The sequence below is a fragment of the Notothenia rossii genome (assembly GCF_949606895.1).
Source record: "Notothenia rossii genome assembly, chromosome: 7".
In the NCBI taxonomy this organism is placed as follows: domain Eukaryota; kingdom Metazoa; phylum Chordata; class Actinopteri; order Perciformes; family Nototheniidae; genus Notothenia; species Notothenia rossii.
In genome coordinates this window covers 26,431,594-26,448,830 of record NC_136905.1, presented here as the reverse complement: position 1 = coordinate 26,448,830, position 17,237 = coordinate 26,431,594, and the positions used below count along the sequence as shown (strand labels likewise).

Here is a 17,237-nt window from a genome sequence, read left to right as displayed (position 1 = left end):
TGTAAGTCTGCTTTTCAGCATGAATCTCGAGTGGAAGCTGCGTGTCATCCTGATGGGAAAGCATATGAGTCACTCTCCTTACTTCCTTCAAAAACGTTCAATCTCCTTTTTGTTTTCATATTGTTTGTGTTGCTGTAGACATTAATGCAAATTACAGTGATGCAAATTAGTCGTTTTTCGGCGCCTCCCGCTTTTTTAACGCTGATTTGGGTGACTTGTGTAATTCGGGGAGAACCGAAGAGTTTTCGTTTTGGGGGGGGGGGGGTCCGACAGTCCGACAGCTCTTCAAATATTGCAGTACCCATAAGGAGCCGTACACATGCCGCAGTGTTTGCGTGGCTGTGTTTTTAGTTGTAAGCACAGTGGCGATCTGTTGTTATTAGCATCTGGTAAGCTAGCTATGCTAACGAATTTAAAGAGATTTTCTACAACCAGGTGGAAGAGAGCTCTCTCCTGAGAGGCTCAAATAACCTCAGCTCAGTGAGGTTAAGGCACACCTTGATATGATCATCATAGTTATTAATGAGACATTAGAGACTCAATTATTAACAGGTATAAAATACTATATGACAGTAACAAAAAAAAGTTGTTAAAAATAACAAGAATAGAGTTTGAAAGGGGACTGATTTGTAAAATTTCCCAAAAGAAAAATCTGTCATTGTCAGATGGTATATTACGCAGTTTTTTTTCTGCTTCGAATAGTTCTCTCTTTTTTCACCATACCTGTGTTTGCATCACTAAAATTAGTAACGGAACATGTTTTAACCAATTTTCAGTGGTCTGTATAAGATGGTAATCCATCACATCTTAACCTGTTAAGCCCGACAGACCCCGGTACTGGGGCCCTCCTGCAACATCTTGCAGGAAACAGTGTCTGAGGGCATGTTCATTTAATAAACTATGAATGTTTTATATCCATGTAATGGGAAAAGACTCATCTAACTGATCATTTAAAAATTGTTTTCAATTAAAACCCCACAATGCTAACGCTGAGCCTCTAAATTAGCAACGAGCGAAAAATGCTAACAGATGACTGCACCAAAATTCACTCACAAAACCTTATTATTTATCTTTGCTGCACATCCAACCCTTCGTTTCACATCGTGAGATGACAGAGAATCGATGGGTGCATACATTATCACTCAATTATACGAACTCGCGGAGATAATAACAAGAACAGACATCAAAACATGTGGCGCTAGGTAGCTAGAAAACGCTAACATGGCTCATCTGTGTCGTAGTCTGGTCAAAAGTGGTCTTCAATGGCATTCAAACGATAAAAACGCTGCTGAAGTTAATCCATAGGTTAATCCATTGTGTCTGTGTCCCTTTGAAATGATTTCCGATAATCCTTAAGCAATAAACCTGCGTTTGCGTTTCTAGATATCAGAGTGAAGCTGTCTCTAGCTCTGACATCTAGAAACGCAAACGCAGGTTTATTGCTTAAGGATTATTGGAAATCATTTCAAAACTGCGTGCTTAAATAATATCTAATATGGGCCAACAATTTCCATCTCCACTGTGGGCTCTCGCTCACTTGGTAGCTTGTGGTTTCTCAATTGAACTACCATCTCAGGGAGAAATACTAGAAGGAAGCTAGCGATTAGTTAAGACATGAGAGATGGCTGATTGGTTATCCTGCTCCAGTTGTCAATCCTTCAGCCATCAGCTTCCACTTCAAAGACAGATCACTTTGTGCACAATTTCGCTGCTAATGATAGGGTGTTGAGGCAGGTATACGCATCAGTGCCGCTTGAGAGGTAAGTACCCATACTGATGACCATGGAAGTGCAGAGAGCGATGCAGTAGTTAGGTGGCAGGCTAGCTTCCCCCTCCAGTGAGCTCCGTGTTTGCCCCTGGGCAGAGCCACTCTCCAACAGACCAACTCTGCCTGTCACAAACACTCTCTCTTTTGCTTCTTCTCTTGCGTTTTTCGTCATCCAGACCATATTTGAATTCTTACTAGCTTTTCATTTCTCTCTGTAGAATCAAATTCTCTTACTTGCTCCAATAAAATGTTTATGCGTTCGTGCAGCCAGCTTTGACTTGAAGCTAGGGCTGGGCGATATGGTCGCTAAATGACATCGCGATATTTACTGACTATATCGCGATTTACGATATATATCGCGATATTCTGAAATGTCCTCTAAAAAAAAAAAAAAAATTCTTTTTTTAATTTAACCCCTTGATGTTTACAGTCACGCCAGTATGATGATTCTAGTAGTCCCTGCAACATATGTCTGCATTAAAAAAAATCGACTAATAATGAAGAAAATTAACACATTTGTTGCAATAGTAATTTATGCACTAACTACATTACTACTTGTACTACAACATTTGAATCATCAGTTCTTCCTCATTTTCCTCAATTGTTCATATTTGGTTTATGAAAATAATGATATTGTGGTCATTGTTCAAAAATGTCTGCTATTATTATGAGTAGTAGTATTATTATTATTAGTATAATGCGCTTTCTGTCTTCCTGTCATTATCAGGAATTAGACATGTAATGGCTATGTATTAGATTAGAACCTTCATTCTCCTAAACTGCTGGGACATTTCCCTAAAGCCAATACCTTTTATATTTTCTACTCTTCACTTACTTGTCAGCATAGGTCGGCATTGATGTACAGAGCCGACAGAAGACCTTGTTTATATTGGCATCATATTGAGAGGTGCAGCCTAAAACCAGGAAGTAAGCTGCTGGTTCCCTCGACAAAAAAGCAATGGGATTTCTCCACAGGGTTTTGGAAAATAGCTGGAAATAAGGTCTGTGGAAAACAAACCTGTTTGATAAATGCACGTTTTGTTCAGCCGGATAATCTCCACATGTCTACCCTACTTTTATAATTTTCTAATCATAAATCTAATTGATAGATTATAAAAGGATTTTAGGACGCGTGACTGCACCACTAGAAGCCAACTCCATCGATCAAGCTGGCTGAAACTTTCTCTCCCTTTTCTCATGCTACCTGTCACTCTCCTTTAACTCCTCCAGTGACTTTCTTTTATTTGAAGATAGTTTTTTGCCCGGCGCTCACGGGCAAACGGGAGCCTGCTCGCGCTGGCTCTGCAGCAAACAGCTGCTACGGAGCCAGCGCGAGCAGGCTCCCGTTTGCCTTTCACCCAACAACGACAACCGCCTCACGAAACGCTATGTTGTAGCGTGAATAAACGAAACAATTTAACAAAATTGCTTGTCAAAGTACCTATACCACTGGACAATTTTTTTTTTTTAAGCAATATTTTTAGTGGCCCGAGCGGACAAGTGGAAAGTACGTTATGCTGGCCCGGGGTGTCTAAATAGTGCTTCCGAGCCAGCAGGCCATTTATAATGTCGAGCCCTGCTCTCTGTCACTGTGCATGTGTGTAATGTTTTTGTGCAAGTTAGACGGGGCCTGCGTGTGTGCCTGCGTGTGTGACTGTGTCTATGAGGGAGAAAGGAAAGCTCATTTTGGCCGCGGCGGGAAATTGATTTGACAACATAATACTCGATGTTCACGATGTGGTCATTTACGACATCGCATGGAGTGCAATCCACGATGTATCGTGTAAAGTCGATATATCGCCCAGCCCTACTTGAAGCCTTATGTTTTTCAGGGTTTTTCTGTAGGTAAGATTGTAGGTCTCAACCTCGTGAAAGCTATATCCATCTTACACCCCAAGTGCTTAAAATCTTGCTTCTAATTACACTTGGACTTAAGAATGAGTAGACTTTAGTGGTATAGGGTCAAGGTCACAAGAAAAGGGTTGGCCATATCTGAAGAATAAATATGCTAGCTATGACAATTTCAAATAATGTGTAATGTGTTCAAATGGAGGTTATGACATTGTGGATGGACATGAATGTAGCCTAAAGTGCAACTTCACTCATGGGCCGAGGTATAAAAGCAGTGTTTCCAGTTTTCTAGGAAATATACTATTCACACATTTCTCCGGTGGTTTTTCTACTACACTCAAGAATCACAGTTTCGCACGCACGCACGCACGCACGCACACACACACACACACACACACACACAGCCATATAGACACAACCTGAGACCTCATCCCCCCGTGGTTTGTCACAAAGTTGCAACAAAGTCTGCAATCTCCCCCTCATATACCCCTGCTTCCTCAATTCCTCTCATTCCTTTCCATTTCCTCCCTGCTGTATTATCCTGTCCATCTTTTCCGATGTCTTTTGTCTCACTGACCATGTCAATCACTATATAAAAAGGATAGATTAAAAGGCTAGATTGGTGCATCCAGTCCATCCCCTCAGGACGTGCTGTGAATAGGGACTCTGCCGGTCTGTCCCCATCCGAATGTTCCGTGTTTTATTGTCTGGAGGAAGAGCCACCTCAGTGCAGCCCTTCCCCTCATGCCGCACTCCTGCAGGAATTGAATATGTAATTTTTGGACTACCTGTGCCTTTTGTTTCCCATGTGGAGTACAGCAGAGGCAGTAAAACAAATGACAGCGAGCGAGAAGTGCAGCTGTGTTTGTAGGAGGTTAGTTAATGACTGGATAAGTGAATGCAATTAAAGCAGAACACATTGTGTGCACGACTACTCCCTTTGTGAGCACTTCATGAACTCTCAGAGGCCAAATCCATTGAAGCGACAAACGGACATTTATTTTGCAAATATATTCAGGACTGAACTAATTTCTTGATTTACATACAGGGGTCCAATTCAGGCCAACTCTTTTCTCTGTTGCACACACATATCCCCTTCTATTCTCCCCTCTTTGTCACCCTCAATCTTCCATTCACCTTTCCGTCCGTCTGTTTTTCTTTTCGTCCACTTTCCGCCATCCTTTTTCTCACCTCTCCAGTTTGTTCTTGCTAATAGCCCCAGCAGGAGAAGGATGTGCTCTACAGGCTGGGGTCTAGGGGGCCACAGCTGCCCAATAACACCCTGATTTATCAACCTCCTCCAGCGAGCCTGCATGGAGATGCTGTTTTGCTCGCTTGCTTTGGTTGTTACTTACAGCCGGCGAGGCAGGTTGTTTGTATTTCTTGCTGCGCCTCCTTAGGATGTGTCTGGTGTAATGAAATGGCTCTCCTTGTAATGTATCTAGCCTTCTCGCCAGTAGCTGAAGCCTGTCTGTGTACCTATCGCTCCTGTTTTTTTCGCCACCAGGATATATTTACTGACATAATGAATGAAAGGGTGACTGCTGGTCCTGGTTCATGTTTGTTTTAGAGATCTCCACCTCCACCACCATTTGATAACAGACGATGAAGTCTTGGTTTTTTCTCTCTTTCAGTGCATTTCTGCTTCATATCCTTGTTGCTCTTTTTTTGTTGCTCACTGTACTTCTAATTTTTCTCACATCCTCTCCCTCCTTCTGTTCATACACCATGTCCAGTTACAGACGGAGACAAGATATTCACAGATTCCAAAAAACTTCATTCTGAATTTAAATGTTTTCCTTTTTTTAATCTTTCAAATCTTTTTCACTTTCTCTCTCTCCATCTATTTCTACCCCTCTCTCTGCCTTTAGTCCAGTACCAGATGGAGATGATGCGTTCCCTGCGTCACGTCAACATTGACCATCTGCATGTGGGCTGGTACCAGTCCACCTACTATGGCTCCTTTGTCAGCAGAGCGCTGCTCGACTCCCAGTTCAGCTACCAGCACGCCATTGAAGAGTCCGTTGTACTGATCTATGGTAAGTGAACGCACAGTGAAGACACTTGTGCATGATATCATACTCTTATCAAATAGAAACGTTCTATGCAATGGAGGGAGTCAATAGCACTACTATGTCCATAAGTTGGGCATGTCACATTAAAACCTACATAGAACTTGATTAAAGTCATGTTCAAATACTTTACAAATAATTTTAGACCAAAACTAATGCTTGAATTGTATTGTAATGGTTCACCCAGCGACGCTATAAAGGTAACAAAGCAATACTCATTTTTGAGGAATTTGGTTTTAATTGCTAAAAATATGTATTACTTTTGTTCTGTTGCTCTGTCAAGACACTCATTTAGTATGTTTGATTAGCCTAGATGGCTTTGAACATCAGCCAGGGCATGTATATTCAGATGGTCTGATTCTTATCAAATATATTACCATCATTACCAGGAAATGTTATATTGACTGACTTGTGAAAGCGCATGAATGCAAAGAGCAGAGTCACTGCTGTATTGTTTATCTGTCACACCATTCAGCCAGCCGCTAATGATGGAGTTTCAAGCTGACGGAAAGTGGTTCCAGGAGAGTAGGGCAGCACCAGTTAAGATTGACACAATAGCTCCACAAAATAATGCTGCTGTGTCATACAACGGGGAGAACATTCTGAAATTGCAACACCTTGCTGAGATTTTAATAACCCACATCAGTATTAGATTGCACTTCCCAGACAGTAAAATGGCACTGCTCCTAGCGACTGTGTGGTTCACAGGATGACCTGGAAGGTCTTTATATTCTACTGTGGTTGACATTCAGAGAATCATAACAGTAATTCAATTTGACAGATGTAGGAAAAGATTAGTTGATGTTAGCGCAAATATAAAAAAAAAACATTGTTGCGTTTCAAGATAAATCTCGCAAGTGTCTTTGTTGACATCAAATAGATTTAAAATAGAAGCGAGAGTTTGAAAAAGATTTATAAATATATTCTCTTTCTGCAGTTTCAATATATAAAATGCAAACTGCCATCAAATATTAAGGTAGCGTGGTGCATGAGTAGTGCAGAGGCTTATGATCTCGGAGTAAATCATCAATGGCAGGAAAAGAAAGGGCTCGGAGGTAACACATGTCTGTCTGCAGCCCTTGAAAGGCCAACAGCAGAGGAGGCAGTGACGAGCAGAAAGCAGGGAAACACACAGAATTAACAAGGTAGCTGGTAACCATTTACATGAATGCACGGACATCATGTGCCTGCACCTGCTTCACAGTAAAGTACTTTAAGAGCTGCCCATAATTACTGCACCACAAATGCCATCCCAGATGGTGTAAGCTTTCTTTCAAATGACAGCAATATTAAAACCTACATGACAGAAAATGAAAACCTGTCACTGCAAAACAGTGTGCAGTTAAATCCTCAGTGACTAAGTAAATGATGATTCATTACTACATAACCACTTCAAGTGTTTATTGATTCCGGAGGCAGAATATTAGGTCATTACATGAATATGTGCACATTGAAGTACTTAAAACAAGTATTTAATCTGTCGCTGGTTTCTATGAGGGCACAACTCATCTCTAGCTATATTCATAGTGCTGAAACAACTTTGGCATTACAGAATGTTTTTAAGCTGAAGACATATTGGAATGTAGACATTGGACAACTGGCAGATCAGTCATGATAGTATTGATAGGGGGGGGTGGTAACTTAAATAAAGTGTAAGCTAAAATAAAATGCCATGCCACACACAATTTGGCTACCAAGGTGCTCCATGATAGTGATTTCTGCCCGTATTGCACACTTCATAATGTGCTGAGCTTACCTCCTTAAGGTTTATGAGCCGAAAAATAAGTGTGAAGTACATCCAGGGTGACACAAAGCGTCTTACAAGCTCACTGACCTGAGATCAGTCTTTCATTAAAACAGCTCAGTGTTTATCCACTCACTCCAAGTAAAGAGTGAGGCAGCAACTGGAATTGCCATTTTAAAAAAATGATGAAAACAGCTTTGAATTTCATCAATGTTTCAGCGCCGGTGAGTGTCAAGGAAGTCCCCCCGGCCCTGTTCTTTTTCTCCAAAATCACTTCAGGGTTGTCATGTTCAGATTGTACAGATCCATGACAGGCAAAGATTAATTTTAACCAGCTGACACTTGAAACCCTCTGATCAAGTCCTGCCAGGCAGCTGGCCAGGCAGGCATTTAGACAACCCTTTCCTATTCTAAATGAGGGCTCCTGGTAATGTCAGTCAATAATGCAACGCTTAATGGATCAAAGCGCCTCAAAGGAATTGACATTCTCTCGGTTTTAAAGTCAAAGGGAAAGACAATTGATTTCTTTTTTCTTGTCTTCGTCATTAGCTCACAAGTCATTTCATGCCGATGGATGAATCAATCAGGTGGCCAACTGGCGAGTTATTAGCTTCCTCCCAATGACAGCCTCAAATTGGAGTGGGTTGCTACAACAATTGGTTAACATGTTTTCCACAACAATCATTTTTCCTGCAAGAAGTGTACAGTAGAATTGGTTTAAATGGACAAGCATAGAGAACATCTACAATAAAGCTTAGCACTTTAAGAGTTTTGAAGATATGTATTTGTTTATGTATGAAATGAATTGGATTTTGGAAACCAGCAAGTACAGCCTAAATAGATCATTGGCAATTTAAAATGTGCTCAGTTCAACTGAAATTTCATGTGCGGTTTTATTGACTTTCTTAGTTTGGAATTTACAAAATGAAGACAAAACTTAAACAAACCCTGTTCATACTCTCCATGCAGTTTACTTCATATTGATCAAGCGAAAGCATCCGTACAAAGACACACATGGTAGAGTTAGGCATTTCCTCATTTCATTTCATTTCAAACCTTTATTTATCCAGGTGTATCCCATTGAGACAATTGATCTCTTTTTCAAGGGAGACCTGAAACTTCCTGACAGGAAAGTTAAATTCCACAAATGCAAGTGGATCCGAGGGGCTGTGTTTTGATTTATTTACCAAGCTTCCTATGGAAATGAAAGAGTTGTCTTATTCAAATGTGGCTGTCCCGCAACCAGTCTTAGTAAAAATTGGCCTGCATGAAGATTTGCTGTATCTCTTTTGGGAGTGACTCTGCCAAAGGCAAATCACTTGTCACAGTTGGCTGTTGAGAGGGAATAAGTCACACAAACATTTCTGATGGACTGTAGTGTGGCGGCGTTGAGCCGGTCCTGTATGAGCCAAAAGAACCACTTTCCCTCTTTCTCTTTAGCAAGTGTAATAGAATTGGACGACTTAGCCATTCCTCAGGGCCGGTCTAGATATATGTTCTGTCTTTTTTAAATGTTACTTTAGCTAGGCTTTCCAGTTTGTTGAATTGATTTAATATAACAGAAAGCCTGCTGTACAAATGCAATTTTGCAATAGACTTACTACTAGCTCCCCCACCCGCCTCCTTACTACTCAAAATGGTAAGCCTGTACAGACATACATGAGTGTTTTTCATTCCTATTAAGGATTGAATGGAAATTATTTTAAAGAGATGGTTCAGTCTTTTTAAGTGGGGTTGTTTGAGGTACTTATCCATAGCCAGCGAATTACCTACAGTGGATGGCAGTCGGCACGTCCGTACATTTTAGAAACAGGCAGGAGTCCCAGCAGGGAGCAAAGCAATGCATCTTCCCTGATTTGTTTTTTTATGGTAGCTCCCCTGCTGCCTTCATCTTGTTGTTTCCACTCGCGACAATAGTGATGCTCAGATTAATCAGACTTCTTTCTTCGTTTGTAAATAGTAACTTGACACCTGAGATGTGTAAAATAAAAATGCTTTCATGTTTTAGGTGACAAAAAAACTAGATCTGCATTTTTGATTTGTTCAGTTTGTTCAATTTTAAATCAGTCCTCTGATTATATCACTTTGTTTCATAAACGTGTTGAGCAAATGGATAAATCTTGTGAAATGTGGTTCTTATGGCGCATTTCCACTACAGCGCAGTTTAAGCGTGCTGTGCCGTGCTCGGCCCGTTTTTGGTTGCGTTTCCACTTGGTGTAGTACCGGCTAGCGGATACTATTTCACAGTTTTTGCGAAAAACCTTTTAAAATGCGTGTTGTCTAAATGGAGATCGGCTAAGCTAACGCAGTATATGCTCCGTCTGTCCACACTCACTACAACGGCCTATACAGACATAAATAAACCAGCGACTGTATTCGCCATGACACAGACAGTCTGTGGTTTGTACTTGTTTAACTTTTGTCTAGTTTCTGAACAGATACGAGGAGTTGTGAGCTCTGAGTGCGAACAGCTAACGGCTGATGTTTTTTTTCTGTGGTTCACATTGAAGATGACGTCACGGCTCCGCCTACACTGCGTTACTATAGTTACTGCCCCAGATAATAAACTGTAATGGAAACGCAGCATAAAGTGAGCCAGTCCTAACAAGGCCTAACTATACCGTACTAAGCCGAGCGAGGCCCTGCAATGGAAATGCGCCATTAGTGAACTATATCACTGAAAAATACATTGATAAAGATATAGCCATACTTCAGGAATCTTAAATGTGTACACTCTGGAGAAGCATTAATTCTATACTTTGAAACGTGTATACAAATATTGAATAAATGAATTGTTTTAGCTGATGTCAAAATAAGATTTAACCTAATAGACGCATGGGTTTGAAACGACAACCTAGGAAACCACTTTTGTTTTATTTGATTGGTTAACCTAAGGAGGAAATCAGATATTTTGAACAGTTTAACCCAGGGGTCTCCAACCTTTTTTAGGATGAGAGCTACTTTCAAAAAATAAAACAAGTCGTGAGCTACTTTTATTCCTCTTTTTTTGTTTTTTGCAGTGTATATATTTAGCACATTTTAACATTATTATATGCTTACCTTTAACCTTTGTGTGCTGTTTGGGTCTGTGGGACCCGTTTTCAGTGTTTACTAAAAGAAAATGTATGCAATTTAATTATTTTAACCTGCTTTATTTGGGGGCATGCACCCCTGGGAAGATTTTTGTTTTTTAAAGTTGAAGTTAAATGCATCAATCTTTGAGCACAACATGAATTTATGGATACAGCTCTCAACACTCATATGAAAGGGAGCTGTATACTTTTCAATAATCCAAACATCTTTAGAACACACAGGGAGGCGTGTGGCGCGTGGCGCAGTGGAGTAGTGCGTTGGTGTTCGGATCAGGGGAGCACAGGTTCAAACCCCGCTGCAGTCAGCATGTGGTTGTGTCCCAGGGCCAGACACTTCACCCCAAATTGCTCCTGTGGGGATTGTCCACAGTATTGAGTATGTAAGTCGCTTTGGATAAAAACATCTAACAAGTAACATGTAAAGAATATGATCACAACCAATAACAAATCATTTAAACTTGTTTATTTTTATCTTATTTAAGTTAGCATTCTTTATTTCTTTATGCATATTTTACTAATCACATAATTTTAAACTTTTTTTTTTTTACTGTCTTATAGTACACATTGGAATGATTTCTTACTTTATTTTGTACATCTATATTAAATAGATAAATGTGTGCTCTCTCTAGCTCTCTCTCTCCCTCTGTCTCGCTCACTCACAGAGGCTGTGTGCCCCTTTGGGCGATGACGGCTTGCGGTAAAAAAAAGAATAAACATATTTGTAAAGTGGGGGGACACAAACGGGATTTTGAAGAGTGGGGGGGACATGTCCCCCCTGTCCCCAGTGGAAATTACGCCATGCGTGTGTGTGCGTCAAGTGCAATAAATATATATGCAAGTTGCAACACACACAGAGTAAAACTCTGCCCCTCATGTGCTGTATAGGCTGGCATGACTAGGCTGTGTTCAATGGGGCTGATGTGTTGTGTCGATTCTGCCAGAAGGAAAATCACGGTTAAACTCCTTATGAAGCGGTGAGCTGCCGCTCCACATTGCTTTTCTTCCCGACTGCAACGCTGGTCCCGCAAATCAAGCAAGAACGTGATTGGTCGATATTCATTGTGGGGGTGGGGGGAGGAGGGGTGTTAGATAGATATAAAGTTGTAGTAAGTAGATAGAACTCGCTATGATTGAGGTTTCGTTTATGCATAGGGTAGATTCTTTTAATTACATTTCTTTTTTTGTTGTGTGTATTTTTTATATGTTGGATTTGCTTGGCGAGCTACTTATTGAGAGCTTGCGAGCTACCGGTAGCTCGCGATCGACGTGTTGGAGACCCCTGGTTTAACCATTTGTATTAACCACTCTCTCTTTTCATTTTAGACCCCATTAAGACGGCACAAGGCTCCCTGTCCCTCAAGGCCTACAGGCTGACCCCCAAACTCATGGAGATCTGCAAAGAGAAGGATTTCACACCTGAGGCGTGAGTAACTTTTAGAGAAACACACAGATACCATGGATGAAATGCACAATCACATGCACAAAGAACTTTACATCTTCACAATAAATCAGTTTTTATTTGTGCTTGTAACCAAAATTGTCTCTGTATGTCTGTCCAGATGAATAGAGGGAAATGTTCTATTGTAGCGAAATCATACAAGGAAGTATTAGCAATGCCACTTTTTTCCCTTCAAAGTAGTAATGCTTCGACTTAATTGAGGCCATAAAATGTTTGCGTTAGCTTGTGCCCCCCAAATTACCATATAGCATTGAAAGGGGACGCAACTGGTAGGTGTTCTGCTTTAGACTTAACAAAGCGAGATGTACATTTGTTTTTATGAGCAGTTCTTAAGAAAGCTCAAGAAGACAGGCGCATATTGAATGGCACTAGTTCATTTAAACACTTGGCTTCACATTGCTTACAGAATATAAAAATTAAAATGTTTTGCCTTTTTCGCTCTTTTGATTCTGCTTATCAATGAATCCAAATATAGGCTTGTGCATCCACAGGGGAGGCACTTAGTAGCAGTTGCAGATTGACGCTGATGATGATGATTTATCAGTTCGCCCTTGCACGTCAAACAAATGTACCGTGTTTACCCATTTTTTGACCCCGAGGCTTATCGTAATTGCTTTTAAATTGCAGCTAAAAATGAATGTAATGACCATTTTCCACGGCGGTTCACGATACTCCAAATGCACAAACTCGCGGATGCATATACACACATTGGCAAATAAAAGAGTAAAACTCCATCTAAAAAAAAAAAAAAAAAAAAAAAAGTCCCACTCAGAACATCGAGATATACATTTTACAATTCACTAAAAGCGAGTAGATTTGCAGTGAAAAAGAGAAAATTTAACCGCAGCATTTCATTTCTCAATCCTATTTCTTCTATTTCCCCTCCTGTGTGTCTCTATTACCTGGAACTCTTTCTCTATTGACCCAGTGTGTTTGGCCCAGAGTCGAGAACCTACTCATTTTTGCGGCTTTTCTTTAGTTCATATGATTTATTACAACTCCAATCTGTAGCTATCAGAGTTCCCAATAAGCCCACTATTGAGAGTGGGCAGAGCAGAGCAGGAAAGGACAATATCGCTCATAGCAACAATTTTGTCTCGATCCTATTATTTTCTGAACAGACTCGAAATCTGAATATCAATAATGTTTCCATGTTTTTTTCACTCCGAGATGCAAAACTTCAAAAGCGTTTCATTTCCTCCACCACTACAGTGTGTGTAAAAAGAAGTCTCTTTCATGTTGGTGCATTTGATGTTACATAAGCTTGCATATATTGTGCACCTTTTTGAAATGAAAGGCAGACATGGATGAGTGCTGAATAGAACCATCCCTTTGAACTGCCCTCCAAGTCTGCCGGGCTATGGAGGCATTGGTCAATAGCCCTCCACTTCAACACACAATATGAAGCATCAAATTAGTCCGACAGTGTAGCCAACCTTTGGCTTTGTCCAGCGGGGCCCAACTTGGAAAGAGCGTGGCATTAAGTGCGCCAAAGTCCAGTAGGTTTGACCAATTTGTCCTGCCTGGAATGGCCTGTATTTCCTCATTGGCACTTTTTTGTATCGCTCTGCAGGCATTTGCAAAGGTCATAATTTACAGGAAATAATCTAAAGCCCTGCAGATGAATAATTGTGCCAATATGTATAACAAACAGTATTTATAACATTATGGATTTACCTTATAGGTTGCTGCTATCCATACTAATTTTTGTTCTACGCTCTCCAGGCCTGAGGGCAGAGTATTCCACTTTTGCTGCCGCAGTCTCCTCTTAAAAATGATTGCCGGAGCTGATACTCTACTTGGAAAATGAAACACCTTTTTTAAATGACCATATCGGAATCAGATGATCCTCCACACCGCTCTTTACCACACAGACAATCACAACAATATAAACACTCCTGTTTCTGGTGCAGTGATTTTATTGATCCCAAAACAAGCAAGACGTCCCTAATAAGCCAATATTAGACGTATACAGACATTAGTTTGTTGTTCATGCACTGTGCACTAGTGACAGGCAGACATTCAATGCAATCGGATTTATGTGAGACATTAAGCAAAATTTGAAGGTCCATTTTGTGTTAACAGGCCCATGTCAGAGAAAGAAAGAGATGCAGATTTTAGCTACCGAGGAACAAGAAGAGGTGGTTACAAATCTGTCGTTGCTTTGCACACTTATCAACGGTGCCCATAAAAAACTCATTTAGGCTACTTAGTCGAAAATTGCTTGCGGTGTGCAATGTGAACATCCCATCGCATCACACCATTTGTCGAAATCAAAATGCAGCATGCATAACATTACTATTCATTTTGCTTTTATTTGGCTGAGGTGCAATTTATTGAGATGTAAAGGGCAAGTGGTGTAGGTACAATACTCCATTTGCAACCTTTCTTGTCAGAGCGTGTAGAAAAACAAGTTAAAATAGAGAGCCATGTTAAAGCAGACCAAGGAAATCTCTTCCCTCAACAAAACAGATGTTTAAAGCATGGAGACATAAAACAACCCTGAACCCCATCCACTCTGTTTTCCTAAAACATTTTCAAAATGGCTCAGGTGTCGAGAGGTTTTGTTCCTGATGGAGCTCTGGCAGGAGGCTGCGTTCCATCAGGACCAATCCCTCTCCCCACCTGAACACTTTATTCCTCTCTGCTACCGACCTCATTAATAAGGCCGGGACCCTCACTGACACTTGCCTTCAGCCACCATACAGACTGTATGCATTATGCTAATGCACACCATGCAAACAATATCTTGTTTTTAGCTATTTCGTGTTCTCCACAACCCTCCAAATATTCACACATCCTCCACTTCCATAACAATACTGCACATATTTGATTTGATTGTATTATTCCAAGTACTTTGCAATACTATACTGCGCATCTTTTTTTGGTATATCCACATTTCATGTAACTAATTTTGAATTGAATGTAAGTAATGATGAAAAACGATCTGGGAGTCACAAATTGTAACATAAGCTCTCTTCTGCCTCTGTCTCTCCTGTCCTGTCCTTCACTCTCCAGCTTAAAGAAGGCTAACATTGGCTTCGAGCACATGTTCGAGGAGGTGCCCATTATCATTAAAAACTCCCACCTCATCAACGTGCTTATGTGGGATCTGGAGGACAAGTCCACGGTTGCAGACAAGCACGAACTGCTAAACCTCTCAAGCAGGTAAGATATGAGCTCACGAATACCATTTAACCTGTTTTTAACCGCTTACTTTGCTTGGAAAATAGTTGCAAGCAAGCAACCACATTTTTTTTATATTAGTTTTTTAATTTAACAAGTAGGTAACAAGGTAACAAGTATGACACTGTTAGGCCTACTGTTATGGCTATGTTATTAAAAGTATTGTTGTTATAACAGAAATATGTGTTTTGTATCTTTGTTTGACTGTTCAGGTTGTAAAATGTTATAGACGGAATTTGGAACCAGATTTGGTCCCCGGGTGCTGCACTGCGGCTGGGTTAAATGCAGGACACATTTAGTTGTAATGTTTGCGAGTACTGAGACAATAAATAAATATAAATCGTAATAGTATGCTCTTTCGGCGCTTCTGCTTAACAGCGTGTTGTCGGGTGTCTCGGATTCGGAGCGTGTTATGAAACCTTTTGGAGAAAAAAATATCTTTTGGGAAAAAAAATGTATATAAAAAAAATACAAATCTCTCCGCACCGAATATTCGAATATTCGCTGCTGATTACTACCGGATATCCGGAGCCCGAAAAATGGTATTCGGGACAGCCCTAGTATAAATACTTTATTACTTATCGGGTCTGCAAAAACAAGCTTTGCTAGCAAGCTGAGATTTCACAGATTCTATAAATATAAGTATCATCACTGAGCGTTCAGAACTCGCAACAGGGGAAGCAAATACAGACATCACAACACGCAGCTTTAGGTAGCCAACACGGCAATATTCTTAACTTTTTAGCTGTTGTTCTGATCAAAAGTTGTGTTCAATGGCATTAAAACGAGAAGAACGCGGCTGAAGGTTAATCCATAGGTTAATCCAATGTGTCCGTCACTTTGAAAAAATTACTGATAATCCATCATTCAATTTCATATTAGCTGCTGTTGATAGCTACCAGAGTGTATGACAGCTTCCTGTTTTGGGTATCCTTATTTAAGTGCTAATTAATGGAAAAACTTATTTTAACAGCTTAGTTGGAATCGGGTCTAAGATACACGTTGATGGTTTAGAAGAGAGAATCATTGAATTTAATTGTTCAAGGTTTATGGCTGAAAAGCATTCTAGTTTACTATCTAGTGTAATATTATTAGAACTTACGTTTCCGGGAGCTGTTGATAACACTATACTGGTCAAAGGCAAGAGGTCATTGATTTTGTTTCTAAGAGTAACAATTTTATCGTTAAAAAAGCACATAAAATCATTACTACTGAGTGCTATGGGAATAGAAGGCTCAGTCGAGCTGTGGCTCTCTGTCAGCCTGGCTACAGTGCTGAAAAGAAATCTTGCATTATTCTTATTCTCATCTATTAATGAAGAGTAGTAGGCTGCTCTCGTTTTACGCAGTGCTTTCTCATATTCATTGAGAGTAATATGCCAAATTAAACTAGATTCTTCAAGTTTAGTGGAACGCCATATCCTTTCAAGTTGTCTCGACTTTTGCTTTATTTTGAGGGTTTCGGCATTATGCCATGGAGCTAATCTATGTTGTTTTATTTTCTTCTTTTTCAAAGTAGCAACAGAGTCTAATTTTATTCGCAGCGCATCTGTAGCACTATCAACAACATGATCAATTGGAGGTGGTGTACATTTTGTATAAGTTTCCTCCCTTACATGCAGACATGCTATCGAGTTAAGTATTGGTGGAATCTCTTCCTTAAATTTGGCTATAGCACTAACGCAGGGGTGGGGGACCTTTTTCCTCTCAAGGGCCATTTCAATTTTTACAAAATCCTTCGAGGGCCGTACAAATTATTGAACTCAACGTCTGCTTAAAAAACTCAAATCAAAGCCCATTCATTTCGCCTTTCTTTCATGTTGTGCAAAGAAAAAGCAACGTCTTAATCCAGATATTTGACCATGACCCACGCATTCATGCACAGAAAGATATGGACACAAGATGTGTGCAAATGTATTTAGTTTCATATCTATGTGGACATGATTTAAGTGGTTTAAGTGGGGGGGGGATTTTTTTTAAATGTTGAAGTTAAAAGCATCAATCTGTTGCACTTTGAGACTGTACGCAGATTTTTTTCTTTATGGATATTTTACAAATCACTCCCC

The 17,237-nt window shown here is 40.2% G+C and overlaps 1 protein-coding gene across 1 annotated transcript in view; it reads left to right on the top strand.

Moving 5' to 3' along the window:
* LOC307045747 (eukaryotic translation initiation factor 3 subunit H) overlaps positions 1 to 17,237 on the top strand; it is a 73,502-nt gene that overhangs the window by 39,766 nt on the left and 16,499 nt on the right. The window contains exons 3-5 of the mRNA XM_079691678.1: positions 5,491 to 5,658; positions 11,851 to 11,950; positions 15,005 to 15,154. Coding sequence (XP_079547804.1) covers positions 5,491 to 5,658; positions 11,851 to 11,950; positions 15,005 to 15,154 — 418 coding nt within the window. The remainder of the gene's footprint in view (positions 1 to 5,490; positions 5,659 to 11,850; positions 11,951 to 15,004; positions 15,155 to 17,237) is intronic.